The sequence below is a fragment of the Leishmania panamensis genome (assembly GCF_000755165.1).
Source record: "Leishmania panamensis strain MHOM/PA/94/PSC-1 chromosome 26 sequence".
Taxonomy (NCBI): Eukaryota; Euglenozoa; class Kinetoplastea; order Trypanosomatida; family Trypanosomatidae; genus Leishmania; species Leishmania panamensis.
In genome coordinates this window covers 818,029-833,450 of record NC_025872.1, presented here as the reverse complement: position 1 = coordinate 833,450, position 15,422 = coordinate 818,029, and the positions used below count along the sequence as shown (strand labels likewise).

The 15,422-nt window shown below is 58.9% G+C and overlaps 4 protein-coding genes across 4 annotated transcripts in view; all 4 read right to left on the bottom strand.

Moving 5' to 3' along the window:
• Nucleotides 1–1,104: 1,104 nt before the first annotated feature.
• On the bottom strand, nt 1,105–2,469 carry LPMP_262160 (hypothetical protein; the record flags this gene model as incomplete). The annotated part of the gene is made up of 1 exon (XM_010701734.1): nt 1,105–2,469. One exon carries the CDS (start codon nt 2,467–2,469, stop codon nt 1,105–1,107), a length of 1,365 nt encoding a protein of 454 aa, XP_010700036.1.
• Nucleotides 2,470–4,970: 2,501 nt separating this feature from the next.
• Nucleotides 4,971–6,203, bottom strand: LPMP_262150 (hypothetical protein; the record flags this gene model as incomplete). Its single annotated transcript, XM_010701733.1, has 1 exon — nt 4,971–6,203. The coding sequence occupies one exon, from the start codon at nt 6,201–6,203 to the stop codon at nt 4,971–4,973; it is 1,233 nt and encodes a 410-aa protein (XP_010700035.1).
• Nucleotides 6,204–6,841: 638 nt separating this feature from the next.
• Nucleotides 6,842–11,482, bottom strand: LPMP_262140 (hypothetical protein; the record flags this gene model as incomplete). The annotated part of the gene is made up of 1 exon (XM_010701732.1): nt 6,842–11,482. One exon carries the CDS (start codon nt 11,480–11,482, stop codon nt 6,842–6,844), a length of 4,641 nt encoding a protein of 1,546 aa, XP_010700034.1.
• Nucleotides 11,483–14,088: 2,606 nt separating this feature from the next.
• The window catches only part of LPMP_262130 (hypothetical protein), a gene marked incomplete at both ends in the record, with an annotated part of 6,216 nt that continues 4,882 nt past the window's right edge, over nt 14,089–15,422 (bottom strand). The window contains one exon of the mRNA XM_010701731.1: nt 14,089–15,422. Within this exon, the coding sequence (XP_010700033.1) occupies nt 14,089–15,422 (1,334 nt within the window).

Genomic DNA, 15,422 nt, shown 5'->3' with positions numbered 1-15,422 from the left:
GTGACGACTGTCCGCGCCGGAGACGAAGCGCAGAAACCCCAGGCACCAGAATAAAGGAGAGAGAAAGAGAAGATGAAACGTCTCGCCTATTGCTCAAGCATGCGCATAGCAACAACGACGTCACTGGTGGCAATAAACTCTACCAAGCTATTGTATGGTGGTGGTGGTGGCTAACGTGGGTAATGTGTAGGTCAAAATAAACGAATGCGAGCGGGTGTAAGGGTGGTTGCGCGCTCTTCTCGTTGCAAGTCTGTCTGGGTCTCTATGGTTGTGTGCTTGTGCGTTAGGTCTGAGATGGCGATGGTTGAGAGAGTGAGGGGGATGGAGGAACAGAAGAGGTAAAGCGAGGTGGGGGCACATAAAGGCAGCCAAAAGTAAAAAGGGAGGTGCGGCAGCGGTGACGTGAAGACATCCTCAGCGCTACCGCGTGCCTTTGCGGGGGCTCCTCTGCTTATGGTTGTGCGCTGCGAGACGTGTCGTGATGTAACAGGCCGACTAGAAAAGAGAAGAGGGGAAGGGGTAGGGATGAGCGACAGCGTCCACCCAGGCAGCCGCACACGCTCCTCCCCCCACCCCCGCATTCACAAGAGTGGTAGCGTTGATAGACGGGTAGCTGGACGCCGGCAATCGTCTCTCTCTCTCTCTCTTTTGCTGCCTGACGAAGTAAAGAAAATGATGAGAACGAGAGGCCCCCTCACAGGGGCGGAGAGGGGGAAGAGGAGAGCGAGCGAGAGCCACCGCTGATCACACTCGCACACACACGTATACATAGGCAGAGAAAATAGTAGGGAGGAGGGACACGCAGAAGGACGGGAGCTATAGCAGCCGCCGCACAAGTGCATTCTTCACAGCACACTGGCTGATGTCTGTAACTTCCGTCCGTTGTGCCTCCCTTTGCCTGTCACCTTTGCCTCCCTCCCCTCCCCTCCCCCTCTCAGTCTGAAGTTGTCCATCCGTAATCCTCTCGTTCCTCGCCAGGCACTGAGATGCCCACACCCCCACGCGCTACGACACGTGCTGCGAACGAAAAGGAAAGCGCGAGCACCGATGCACGTCCATCGTCTCCTTTTCCCTGCCCCCCCCCCGCCTCTCACCTACACTCGCCTAGTACACTGCCACCACATTAAACGCGGAGTAGAAGAGAAGCATCGGGTACAGAACTAGGTAGCGCTGCTCCTCCATCCCTAGCCCCTTCACCACAAGCGTCGTTCCGCACCACGCCGACCACGTCACCATCAGCAGCGTCAGAGGCAGCACACCGCGGAGTCCCATAAGCCACGAACCTACGGTGCACACTCCGGCGAGCAGCACCGTTGGGAGCAGGCCGTAGCCAATCGTACTCGCAACAAACTGCAGAGGTACATCGCCGCGAGGCTGCATGAGGGAGAGGAGCATCTTGAAGAAGCCCACGCCGAGCACAAAGAGACCGTAAATCGCGCTGAACTGTATCTTTCCACGCAGCGACAGCAGCACCGCTAGCGAGAAGGCAAAGAAGATGGGGCCTGCCAGATCGGTGTCCTTCGCTACGTCGACACCTATTGGCTTGAAGGGATTCAGCACCGCACGCGCCTTGTCCAGTATACGCCGTGGAAAGATGCCAAGTTCCTCCAGTAACGGCAGGTCATCGTCGGGGTTGCCAAAGCGCACCTGATACGGTGGGCGCTCAACGATGGAGGCTGCACTGCCAGCACCAATTCTGGTGCCAGGGCCTCCGGCGCTGTCGTCCAGCACTGGTAGAACCTGGGCCATCAGACGCCCCCAAAAACCACTCGCCCCGCGGGCTCCACTGACGCCAGACATACCGGCACCAGTGATGCTCGGGCTGCCCGAGACATCGTAGGCAACGGGCATGCGCGGGCCGCTCATATTGACAGGGCTCGCCATATATGGGCCGCTGCGCTGCACAAATGCAGCCTCCGGCAGCATTGCCCCACTTGCTGTCCCCTGCTGCAGGTTGTTGGCCGTCGAACATGGCATCGGCACTGCATATGGCTGCGGCTGTTGATACGTATGCCGGCGCTGCGGCCATGAAGACGGCGGCAAGGACTGCACTAAGGCCTCCGATGGCAGAAACGTTTGCTGAGCCAGTGGACGCGGTGAGCCCCTGCCGGCAGTGCTGTTCGTGATCGACCCGCCGCTACCGCCGCCTCCGTATAGCGGGTTTGACGTTGAGCTCCCGGCATCGCTGTTGTAGTCGCTGTTAACGTCAATGCTGTTACCCTGCCCGTGAAAGTAGCCGTACGAGCTCTGGTAGCCGGTTGCGTTGGTCGGGGCGGTGGCACCAGTGTGCTGCGCGGAGCGCCGAACAAGACCGGTGGCACTGGAGAGTGAGGTAGTAGAAGAAGACGGCGGCCGTGGGCCACCGAAGTACGCACCTGCACCGTTGTCACGACCTCCTGTCGGTGCAGACGGAAACTCGGTAGGGTGACCGTATCCCTCGTACCGCCGGTTCGACTGCTGCTGTGCCATTTCAAAGTTGCGCCGTCGTGGTGACGGTGTGTGTGTGTGTGGGGGGGGGGGGGGGGGGGGGGCGTGGGCGTGCCCTGCGTGTCCTGCGTGCCAGCGGCTCGTTTCTCTGATGCAAAGGAGGAGGGAAGAGGCGAATATGTGCGTCTGCTTCCTCCTCCTCGTGCCTTGCTGGTGTTCGGCCTTGTCGCCAGTCTCCTTCACCGTGCGTGCCAGTGTGCAGGTAGGGCGACTGTAATGCAGGACTAATACTCCTTGCCGCGCTAAAGAGAAATGGAAAAGCAGAGTCGAGTAAAAACAACAACACCAAAGATGTGTGTATAGCGCGCTGGTGAGTGTACAGGCAAGTGGTGGGGGTCGGGGTGGAGAAGGGCAGGCAAAGGCGGAGTACAAAACACACGCGGGTGGGAGAAGGAGGGAGAAAGACAGAGAAAGAGAGAGAGAGATGGGTGAGTGGGATACACGAGCATCCGCGCAGTGCGCTGTACTGATGCATCTGAAGAAAGTGGCTACGCCAGCAACTACCCGTATGAGCCCGATGAGGCAGCACTGGAGACTACACGTGCCCGCACCCTCTTGGGCACACATCGAGCGGGCACCGTGTGGTATCCTGCACTAAGCAGATTGTCACGTAACACGAGAGTCATAGACCTGGTGTAGCTCTGGCGGTCGTCATTACATCTCCATATTGACGATACAAGCGTGTGCGCATACTCCTGGGAGGCTCGGAGGCATCGAACGCGCTTTGTTTCTGAGGCCTTGGCCCTGCCACCTAAGGCGCTGATGGTAATGAAGCATAGGCGGCGAAACAGATTTACGTGAGGAATCAAAATCAGCAACAACGGCAACATTCACATACGCTGCACTCGCACGGGCAAAGACACAACGGGTGGCATCGCCTTACCCTTCCGCACTAAGCCGGGGCAAAACACACGAAACCTTCACACCGCGCACGACCTCCCCGCCCCCCGGTCACTGGTGTAGGGAGTAGGTCCCGATCGCACTCGCAGTGCACCAGTGACACAAGGCGGCATGACATGAGGAAATCGCTGATATGTGCTGGCCAAAAGCTGCACGAAAGGAATAAGTACTGCTGTCAAGAGAAGATTCGGGGTTTTCTCAGTCAAGGCCCTTCGACTCGCCCCTTTCAACCTCTGCCTGCGACGTAGGCGATGGCTTTGCACCTACGGAACTACTTAGGCTAGACGCACCCTCCGGCCCCGCACCAGCGGTAGCCACCGCGGCCTCCGCGCTCTCCGGGGCTGTGCCATCAGCCAGGTACACGAGCCACATAATCCCGTACCGTGTAACACGCGCAGCCCAGTAGGCCAGCGTCATCATGAGTGATAGCTCTCCTGCACGCCGGAAGAACGGCGGGTGGCCAAAGAAGAAGAGCAGCACTCCGTATGCGGTAATGATGCCCATGATTACCGACGAGAAGCGTGTCAGAATGAACTGAGGCGCGTAGCCCAACACGGAGGCGGTTATTTTCCTTGGGTCAAACATCGTTGCCTTCGTGCTATGCGAGTGCTATGCTTGGGTGACGACTCGCTAAGAGGTACCGCGAGGCGGTCACTTCAGTACGCGACACAGAGAGAGAGAGAGAGAGATTGAGCTAAGAGCTCGTGTAGGTCGCACGGCATCCACAGATACTTATGAGCTCCTGGGTACTATGTTAAGCAGAGAGACGCCAGATGAAGCTTTGGTGGTGGCCAGGAAGGGAGGCCGACACCTGTGCTGTACTTCGCGTTCTCTGCATGCAACTCCGTGTCACCACGATAGCAAGGCACTTCTCTTCCTGCAAGGGGTCTGGGGTGAGGGCGGGGCCCTTGCTACGACGATACGGTGCACATGCATGTGCGTGGGTGGGTGTTGTGAAGGAAAGGAGTGGATAGAAGGGAGTGGCATGAGGTGAAAGGTTCGTCAGAGAGAGAAAAGGGAGGAAGGAGGGGGCATGGGAAGAAATGAAAAGTAGAAGAGAAGGGCATGAGAGACAGGAAGAGAGGGGGGAGTGTGTACTCGTGCGTGTGAAGGGGGTGCCAAGTCAGTGCAACCGTTTTCCATCCCTCCGCCTCCTCCCACCAATTTCCATCTTTCACCCCCCACAGCATCCTCTAGTAAGCCTCCTCAGAAGGGGTATGAAGAGAGACGACTTTCCCGTTGCTGCCAATCGATCGCGCCTAGCGAGGGAAATCACGTCGGCAGGAGGAGATCAGAGCGTCCGTGACCGTGAAGGAGAGAGCAACGAGACGAGGGAAGCAAAAGACCCAACGCGCATGCAGGTGTATAAAAGAGAACGAGCGAGAGACAAAGGAGAGGACAAAATAACACGAGCAAAAGCAAGCTCGCTTGATGCTGTGCCCGCTCACCCACTCACTCCACTACATATACGCACACGCGTGGCCCCCACCCACAACAGCATCTACCGCTCACCTCTATTCATCTTCTTGGCATCGCCGCTCACAGCGGACCTTCTCTTAGCGGCGATCATGACTCTGAGTCAGCTAGGCATCGTCATCCACATCTCGTGCGCGGTGCAGCAGCTGGGCTACCAGCCAGTCCATGGCCCCCGCCACCCCCACTCCATCAAGCGCACTCACCTCCACCACTCGCATGGTGATTTTACCGAAGCCGCTCCGTCCCACTCGGAGCTGCGCTTCCTCTGAGCGGGTGCAGTAACGTGAAGGTGACGTACCTACAGGCGGTGCAGCGGCATCAGAAAGGTGTGATAAAGGAGTGCTATCACCGCTGCTGCTGCTATGTAGCCTTTGTTGACTCCCAAGTACCCCGCTGGGATTGCCGCCATCGCCGCTATTCTGCAGTACATAGAAAGTGGGATCGGCCGCTAACTCGACCAGCTGGAGCGCTTCCTGCAAGGTTGCGAGCGATATGTGGGACACCTCGTCTGTCTTGTTGCTCAGCAGCAGCATCGGGACGTTGTGCAGCAGGGGGTGCTGCAGGAGTCGCGCGAGTAGCTCACGGTCCTGCTTGTACACCTCCTTTAACTCGTGTTGGGTGAAGTGATCACGCAGCGGCGATGCCGGCGACTCACGCAGAACGCGGAAGGGAAGTGTGCTGTCAATAACGTACACGATCCCTTGACTCTGCGCGTAGTACTTCTCCCAGAGGTCGCGCAACGCAGTTTGGCCACCGAGGTCCCGCAGCACCACACGTGTGAAGGCATCGCTCGGGGCCTTCGCCATCACAGCCTGCTGGTGGGCGCGTTGCTCGGCCAGCAGATCCTTCGGCGGCAACGGCAGGGGGGCAACAGTCTGCGATGACAACTGGGGCTTCTTCAGTGTAACAGTCACGACGAGGGGACTAAAGCTGTGCTGCACCACAGCGTAGTTGAGCCCCACGGTTGGACGAATACCCTTCTGCGCCAGGTGGACTGCCGTGGCGGGAAGTAGAGTGCCAGACGGCAATAACTGTTTACGCTGCTGGTGCTGCTGTGCAGATGTTGCGGATGAGTCCGCCACGGTGTCTACTCTTTCGTGGATCGCCTTCGCATCTCCGTTGCTGCTGGAGTGGTCTGCCGACAAGGGCGCCTGCTGCTGCTGCTGACTGTTCAGGTGAGATATTGCCTCCGCCTCGCGCTGCTGCGTGGCTGGAGTGTAGAGGAACTTGAGCTGCTCCAGCAGGGTAGACTTGCCAGCGCTCTCGCGGCCGACAATCAGCACATTGTACTCCGGGGTGCTAAATAGGCTGTTGTACACACCCGTCAGAAAGTGCAGCATTCATTCAAGAGTTGTGGTACGACAGCAGCACGCGCGCTCACACACACACACACACACACACAGATGGAGAAGCCCAGACGAGTGCAAGTGAGGGGAGGGGAGGGGAGGGGGGGAAGGTGGGTAAGAGGAGGAAAGTAGTTGCCACCTGAGAGACCAGACAGAGCCAAATTCAAAAGTGGGAGGATGGACGTGCGTTGTTGGGGTATAGCGTGTGTGTGTGTGTGGGCGCATTGCATGGTCGCGTGAAGGGCAAAGAGGAGCGGGTGTGAGTGGGAGCACGAGCGGGATTCGGGGGAGAGGGGAGGGGTTGAAAAATAGAGCACAAGGGCACACGCTCGTCTGCATGATGGTGCACGTGAAGACTGAGAGAGAAGGGGGTTGTGCAATGCAGCAGACGGGCACACACGCACACACACGCACGCGCCCCGACAGTCCTCACACGCCACAGCTCTGAGGACTCCACGCTGCACAATCGTGGCTTGTCACCCGACGGACTTTCCTTCACCTCTGGTCTCTTCCTTTTCGCCTCTTTTCCGGCAGCGCGTTTTATTTTCTGTGCGCACATCGGCGCAGATAAGAGGGACGTATACGCACACACACACACGCTGGCACGGTGCGCAAGTGTGTGTGTGTGTGTGTCACCCACTGTCACTGGCACTCCGATAGGCGGCCCAGTAATCATATACACGGCGTGGTAGCGGGCGTATGGAACGACAGAGACGCTCCTCCGAGGACGTGGACGACGAGGCGGCAGAGGAGGAGCGCGAAGTCGTAGACTGGTTACTCGTACGCCCGAGGTGACTGGGGTGTTCCTCGACTTCGGCCTTGCGTGAAGCCTTGCTCGGCCGCCCAAGAAGGCAGCTGCATGCCTTCTCCGCTACAGCTCTTTCTTCCTCCGACACATTGCTCTCCTCTTCACTCGCACCGCTATTGCTGTCTACATCGCTTCCCCCGAGCTCGCCAGCCAGTTGTGTGGCAACATCCTCAGCATTGCCGCACCCATCCCCGTCCGTAATGCCGCTCTGCATGACGGCAGCGACACGGGCAGCCATCCGCCGAGTAGCCATGCGGCTGCACCGCGCCAGGAGGCGCTCCCGTCGAGCCGCTGCCATCTGGCGCTGATGTGCGTGCCGCTCCAGCAGTCCTGCGGCGGACCACACAAGAAGACACTGCTGGGCATACGGTAGGTCACCAAAGTCGGACGTCTGCGGCGACAGCACATGCTGCGCTGAATTGTTGGGGTGCTGCTCAGGCAGAGGCGGCTCTTCACCAGTGGCAGCTTCGTCTTTTCCTGTCCTCAACACTCTGTCAAATGATGTGGTAGCGGCTACAACGGGAGACGAGCCAGTCAGCGGTACTGGTGAGCCGACGGCGGGGACGGCCGCCGCCTCCTCCCTCTTAGCATGGGCCTCATCATCATTCTTCTCTTCTTCCTCGCTGCCGCTGCGTTGCTCCTGTTTCATATGAGCAATAACCGACCATGCAGCACAGTACTTTGATTGACCGCCTCCGACGACACGGGACACGGCAGCCTGCCCCAACTCTGCCACCTGTGCCAGCCGCCCATTCACCAGTCGCTCCAATGCGGCCTGATCATGCCAGAGAACGTTACCACGCAAACTTGGATCAACGCCACCTTCGATCCTGCGCTTTCGGCCGCGCTGCCGCGTGGAAGTGACTGCCACCGCTACCGTCTTCCCACTTGCTGGCCTGCGGTAGTCGACACCGCTACTGCTGGTGGATGTCGACTCACTCGCCACAACAGGTGAGATGGCCTGCCCGTACCAGAGAAAGGGAGCGGTGATCGCCCGCCGCTCGTGACTCCTGCCGCCATAACTGCGCTGCGTTGATGCCGCTGTTCTGAATGAGGAAAGGAGGAAGGTGTAGGATGAATACACTGTGGGCCACTGTGCGTCGATGTTGGAGTCTCGGGAGATGGGGCCTGTAGAGCGGCGTGGTGGTGGCGCTGGCAGAGGCATGCCCATGCGCTGTTGAATGCGCGAGCGCACAGCGCGTTCGTGCGGTGTGAGGCGTAGCGGAATCTCGGATACAGGGAACTCGAACGGGGTTGCACCCTCGCCATCCTTGAACAGCTCAGGGAAGGGAGAGGCAACAGCAATGCCGACCGCATCGAAGCGCTGGTCACGAACAGCCATCTCCGACGAGGCCCCTGTGAGGACGGTAGTGGAAGGCGCTCCACCATCACGCCGCCGCTGGCTGCTCCGCGCGACACTCACGAGCCCGCAGTTCCCCTGATCCTCAATCGCCGGGGGGCTGATGCGTGGTGTCTTGAAGCTGCCACGAGGGCGTCCTCGGTGCTCCTCACCGCGCCCGGCTTTCGTCGAGGTAGTCGTGGCTGCAGCAGAGGAGGCACTCGCCTTCTCCGCCCTCACCGCGGACGCCTTCGCGCGAGCCGCAGTTGTATTTTTTCCCCGACGGGCCCTTTCGTACGACGCCGGGTGTGGTACTTCGGTGGTGTGCCCACTCGCCTCCCCTGTTGTAGGCACCACGTCGCCGCCACCGCCGCTGCTGTGGCTCCCATGGCTTTCGCTAGTGGAAGACTCGCGGCTGGGACTGCGTTCCCGCTTCAAAGCGGTGCTGTTCCTGCGCTGCACCTTGGATGTGGCGCTGCCGCTGGAGGGTGCCGACGGTGCCACGGATGCCGCCGTGTCATCCACGTCCTTCACTGCAGCGGTAGCGAAAGTCTTTTCCTTCGACGTCTTGGCCGTTGCCGTCCTCGACGCTCGCGACGCAGCGGCGGAGGGCCCCGCTTCCATCGGCTTTCGGTTGGTCATGGCTTCGGCGCCGCCATGCAGTTCCAACTTCGTGGCTACCTTGATCGCTGCAGTACGCCTTTCGGTCCGTGTAGAGATCCACGTCTCCTCGATGATCTTGTTGCGCTCGGCAGCACAGCGGTGATGGCGGTGGGACTTACCAGTGCTGCTCTGCGCCACGCTACCTGCACGTGACATGGTCGCCAAACTCACGAGGGACGCGGCGCCGCTCTCGATCCGCATGTGAAGCGTATCAGCCTTCCTGTCAAGAACGTTGTCAGAGCCTTCTGGCGCGGCAGCCGTCGCCGTCTCCTCGTCACCTTCTACACCCAGCGTGACAGCGAGGCCCTTTTCCCTTTCGCTGCTACTGATGCCAGGAGCCCCACCAGCCACTGTGTGACGCCTTGACTCTGGTGTGGTGCCCTTCTTGTGCGCCTTCTTCGGAAGCAGTGAGGCTCTGCTCCGCCCTCGCGTCGGCATCGCCGGCAACAGCTCCTGCTCATCAGTCTTGTCGTTCCCGGTGCCGCCGTCCTCTTCGACAGGGTTCCCGTCGAGTTCCTTGTTACCACTCTTGGACGAGACGAAAGGCTTATCGGGCCGGCTCCGCTTCAACGTCGTGGTGTCACTCCCTCTCCCAGTTCCTACTGATGAGTTCTTACGTCGACGTGACGTCGCAGGTGCCACACTCGCGCTGGTCTTGTAAGAGTCACGAGTGCAGGTCTGAGAGGGCCTGCAAATCACAGATGCAGCTGCGCATGCAGCCGCGGCGCTGCTACTGTGTGCAGTGGCCTTGCCGCTCGCACCCATCGCGTGCTCCTCCGTGTCCTTGGCCACGCCATGATCATCCCCAGTCGCTGTCGCGTCAGCCGATTGGGGCAAACTCACTTGGTCGCCGGGAGCTGCTGATAGAGCGGCGCCACCGACTCTCTCTAGCTCCCCTCGCTCGATGTGACTCTTCTCCGCCTCAGCCGCTGCTGCCTTCGCTTTTGCCTCCTCCGTCGATAGCAGCGTGTAGTAGAAGTTCCTCAGGGTGATCATGAGTGCCTCGCGTCGCAGCGGGCCACAATTTTCGAGGGCGGCGACGTCCATATTTCGCCCCAGCACCCACCACACAAAGGCGAGATCCTTATGGTTGTAGCGGTCCAGCACGACACCTCTCGTCAACATGGATTGATAATACTGGATGATGGCGTCGCAAGCGTCGCATGCGTGCATAATGTCCGCGGCGCCGCCGCTGCTGCTTCGGCCGTGTCTGGGGGGCGGAGGTGTGGCCCCGTCCCCTTCTGCTCCCACCAGTTTGGGAAGAAGAGGTCCAACAGCAGCCGGTATCGCCTGTAGCGCAGCTGGAAGCTGTTCTGTGGCCGAAGGGCTGGCCGTTGCAGCTGCTTTGGCAGGAGTGCTCTCGCGCAGCACATCAGCTGTCGGCGTAGATGTTTCATGGGATGCAACCACGAAGGTGTTCGGCGACATACCCGACTTGCTGACGTTAAACTCCGCAGAGGTGACTGTATGCGCTGTTTTGTTTGCCTGCACTTCAGTAAAAACACCGGTGTGCCTCATCGGTGGCGGCGGACGCAGTGGTGTGCTGTTTGCCTCCGTGTAAGCGTCCAGCTCCATGCCAAGTGACCTGGTAGCCGACAGTGCAGGAAGCACAGGCGGCACAGCCGTCGTCGAGTCGTCTTTCGTAGCTGCAGCAACCACTTCCCTTCCACCCAGGCGTTGGGCCACCCTCGTATCGGACGAAAGAGGACTGGCCGTAGTGCTGAGAAGCGCTTCTTCGGGAGAGCGGGGAACATGCATGTCTGACCAGCCGGCAAGAGCCATCGTGGACGGTGTCGACGGAGTCAGCGGGACATGAGGCGAGTTCACGAGCCGCCGCGGCGAGGTCGAGGAGGTAAAAGACAACGCGCCGAAGAAGATCGAACGCGCACGGTCAATGGCGCACCGCGTGGACGGAGTCGCGGCGATGAAGGAACCGGAAGCCATCGGAGAGCGGGACCCTGATTGCTTGTTGGGGGTGATGGTGTCTGTGTGAAATGACGGGTTAGTCATTGGCATGGTGGCGCCGTGCTCTGCGACTGTATCGCTGCCGACGCTGCTCCCATCGTCGGAACTGGATGAGGACGACGCGGAAGCGGAGGAGGACTCTGATAAACTACCGCCCTGCCTATCCCCACCATCCGCCTCCTGCTGCCCTCGGCGAAGCTCTTGCCTCTCCTGTCTTTCCTTCGCACACCGCCGTGCGCGCAGCTGTGCACGCGACGGGGGCTGCTCGCCGAGGCAAGGCCGGTAGTCAGGAACAGCCCTCGGCAGAAGTATGAGGTTCAGTGCACGTGCCGTGTTGATCTCCTCGACTACGGGCATTGGCGCGCTGGCTGGCAAGTGGTACGCGCGCAGCCGCTGAATTGTGTTGATGGCAACAAAATCGCGTACTCGATCATCCTTCCACGGATCCATACCGAGCACACTGACCGCGTCGGAGACGGTCTGTCGACGAGAACGCATGACACAGACAGCACTCCTGGCTATGACTCCGTCTTTCTATCGGTGTATTGGTCTCTGTGTGTCTTTCTCCACCAACCAAATCCCCACACTGCGTGGTTCCCCTCTGCTGTGTTAGACTGTCAGGCGTGCTGTTCTGCGAAGACCAGCGGCGGGTCGCACTAGGAGACAACAGAGTGGCTGACGAGCAGCGATGGGGCAGCGGCGGTAGAGAGGAAGAAAAGGGGGAGAGGGGGGGGGCAAACCTCAACGATGGCAGCAAAAGAGGCGACCTCAGTGTTGGATGCAGCTGGGCGATGTCTGCACGCCTCTCTGCGTGGGGGCGTAGTTTGTGAAGAGGTGCCCTCGCACGCGACTAAGAGAGAAAGAGAGAAAGCGGCCGTGCACAGAAAAAGCAAAGTGAGACCCACTCGTGGACAAACGCACGCACGTGCACGAGGCGGTGCGCCTCTTTTCCCTCTCCCTCTCTCTCGCTCGCTCGCTCGCTCTTTCGACGAGCACGCGCAGAGGATATGCAAAGTGACGGGGTGGAGAAATAACCTCCCCCCAGAGAAGACAAACCACTCAAGGCGAGGTGCGGATGGGGAAGGGAGGGGTGGGTATGAGGAAAAGCAGTGAGAATCAGAAGGGAGAAGGAAAGGATGTCGATGTATGTGCACGCGCGCAGCACACAGAGCGAGAAAGAGGGAGACGGGGGAGATGAAGCACTGAAAACGACCCCAAAAGGGGGAGAGAGGAAGGAGGGAATCGCAGTCCCACTGAACAGCGCTCGAGAGTCGGTATGCCGAAGTCATCCCGCTGATGCTACACGACCGCCCTTTTCTCTTGCTCAATCCAAAGACGTGTACGGCAAGAGCCGAGCTACGGACCTGGAGAGAGAAGAGTGCAGTGGCAACACGGCTACATGTCTTCTCCATCAGAGGGGGTTGACCTCCTCCCTCAACTTGTGTTTCAAGCAACTGGTGTGTTTAGAGAGATGACAAGCGAAGCTGCAGGACGCGAAGAGGGAGAAGAGGAGCCCAGTCATTCCTTCTCCTCTCCCCAGCTGGAACATGCAGGCAAGCATCATCACTGCAAAGTTCGTATAAACATGCGGGAGGAGGGGAAACCGACAACGAGAGGGACGCGAAGATACACGCACCGACTGCCAACGACGTAAGAAAGAAACAACTGCCAGTGAAAACGATGCCCCCTCCCCTGACACCTGTATCTCTCTCACACATGGATTAGTGAGCTCCTCCGCTGATGCTTCTTGTGCTGGTGTTCGTTTCTTTTCACTTTACCTGGCCGCTTCCTCACCCTGCCCCAGTCACTGCGAAAATGCACAGCACAACAACAATAACAACAGAGAAGGCAACTTTGAATGATGGGGCGAATCAGTGGGTCGGCTGAATTTCTCTCTCTTCGTGGGAGAGAACAGCGAGAGGATGGGCACGGCTGGGCGCACCTGACGAGCACAAATGAAGAGAAAGAGGGCGGTGTGAGGATACGAGAGAGGAACAGGCAGGAGAAGAGGAGGAAGGGAGAAAATAGGAGCGCACAGAGAAACCTACACTGAGGGAGAGAGGGGGAGGTTGACTTGGCCTTATTCCCTCTCTGATACCTCTGAGGCGCTATTGCCTCTCAAGAGAGAAGGAGAGGATCTAGCTGTACATGGAGAACAAACGCCATCACTCACTCACCCACACGCACGTATCGGGCTCTCAAAGTCACTCTGAATATGGGATGGTGCGAGGAAGGAGGAGAAGGGGAAGAGGCGGGGGCCTTGGGTAAAATGATGCACATCCACAGACGTACAATTAAGAACGAGCAGGGGGGGTGCAGCCATCATCAACAACAACACATGAACGACGAGACACAGGGGGGAGGGGGGTGTCGAGCACCGCTACCATGAAAACAAAAAGGGGACAGAAGAGCAGCGATGCTCACAAGAGACGGGCGCGCCAGTTCAGAGCAAAACAGAGAAGTGGAAAGCGAAAGCTCCGAAAGAGAGTAAAACAGAAGAGTGACAGAGGGAGAGGGGAAGGGGGGAGGTGTGCACATGCGCGTGTGCGTCGGTATCAGTGGGCTCGCCAGAGGAGTATAAAACAAAGCGAGTGTGGAGACACAGAGGAGAACGAAAGTCGAGGAGAAGGAAAGAAGGAGAGCATGAAAACCCTTCCATAGCGGTGATGCATGCAGACAAGCACCTACTCTTTTCCGTGCCCTGCTGAGGCAAGAGAAAAGGGGGGAAGGCAGCTGCCACACGCACACACACACACACACACAAATGCCAAGTCGAAAGACCGTTGAAGAAGAAAGAAAAGAAACGGTGGGCTCCATCTGTGCCATAAGGAGGTGCGAGACGAGAAAGAACGGGAGCCCATGAAATGGAAAAGGAAGAAGAGGAGAGACTGGTGAGCAAGATCCACGCAGAGCCTTGATCCGGACAACGTGCGCAGCGACATGCTATCCACAGTCATCACTTCTTCGGCAGGGTTCCTGCAGCGGTGCGTCGCTATGCACGCTTTACGCCCGTCTCTTTCAGCGCCTCTGCGCGCGGTTCCAGATGCAGCATGACCATGCGCACTTCAGCACAAGGGGAGAGAAGTGGCACGGTGGGGAAGAGTTCACTTCTGCTTGCGCTTCCAAAAGAGGAATCCCTTCCGCTTCGTCTCGGGCCGCGCCTCCTTCGGCGAGGCCGCCATCTCAGTGTGCCGCGACACCATCCTGAGCGTCTCTGTGGGCGCCATGAGCGGGGTAGCAGAGGAACGAGAAGCTAACAAGCCGTGCGCCCTTCCATTCTCCTGCACCATGATCTCCTCAGTGACGAACGGTGTTGCCATCTGCAAGGCCGTCAATCGTGAGGGCTGCATCGGCGATAGTCGTGATGCGCCCTGCATTGAAGCGGTGAGTTGACACATGCGGACTTCTTGCAGCAGATCCGATTCCATCAACCCGTCGGCTGAATCACGCTTTTCGAGATCGGCCAGAACTCTGTCATGGTGAACATTCCAGTTCAAGTCAAAGCTGCATGCGTTGCTGTTTCGCCCCTCCGGCAAGTCGGCCACTCGCGGGAACGCAAGTCGGGATCGCACCACCATAGAAGGCCGCGAGGAAATCGGCGCCGCGTCTCTGACAGAGTACGCCCACAACGGCAGTACTACCCCACGCTCTCCAGCATCACTCGCGTCGCCTTTCATGCTGCCGAAGAGCATCGTAACAGCCGAATTCGACGACCCTGCGTCATACAGCACTCCGTCACCGCTGAGCCGCCACTCGTCACGACTACGCCGCCATTGTTGAAGATACGGAAATCGGCAGCCGTCAATCACAGGCCGCACCCCGCCGAGCGGATGCAGTGCCGACGTCGCCTCCTGAATAACGTCCACTGTTATGCGCAATACATCATCCTCGCTTTGCTGAGCTACACCGTCATTGTCACGCGTCGCTACTCCAGCAGCGCACGCGTACATGTGCACATTCCGAACACACACCGCAGCGCAGTCCAGCGTGGCGCAAACATCCGCAATGACCAATTCGCGCAATTGTGAGGCATATGCGAGTAAGTACCCAGACCAGCCAGGGCATCTCAAAACATGCTCACTGTCTACAACCACACCGCGACGGATGCCACAAAACTCGCTAAATACCGCCCCAACAACCCTTTCTTCGCCACACACGCTCAGCGATAAGTCAGGAAATACAGCACACACACTCACCACCCTCCCAACCGCATCCACCGCCACCTCAGGTACACCACATCGATAGCTACACAAAACGACCCCGGCTTCTTCATCAGCTCTACAACTCCAACTCACAGAAAAACCACCTCCCCAAACGCTCCTCTCACAGAATTTATCACACACGCCGTTAACACTCGCTCCCAAATTACAGCTCTCCCCATCACCAGTTTCATACGCCCCCGCCACTGCGGCCTCCTCGGCGGCGGTGCACGAAGTCT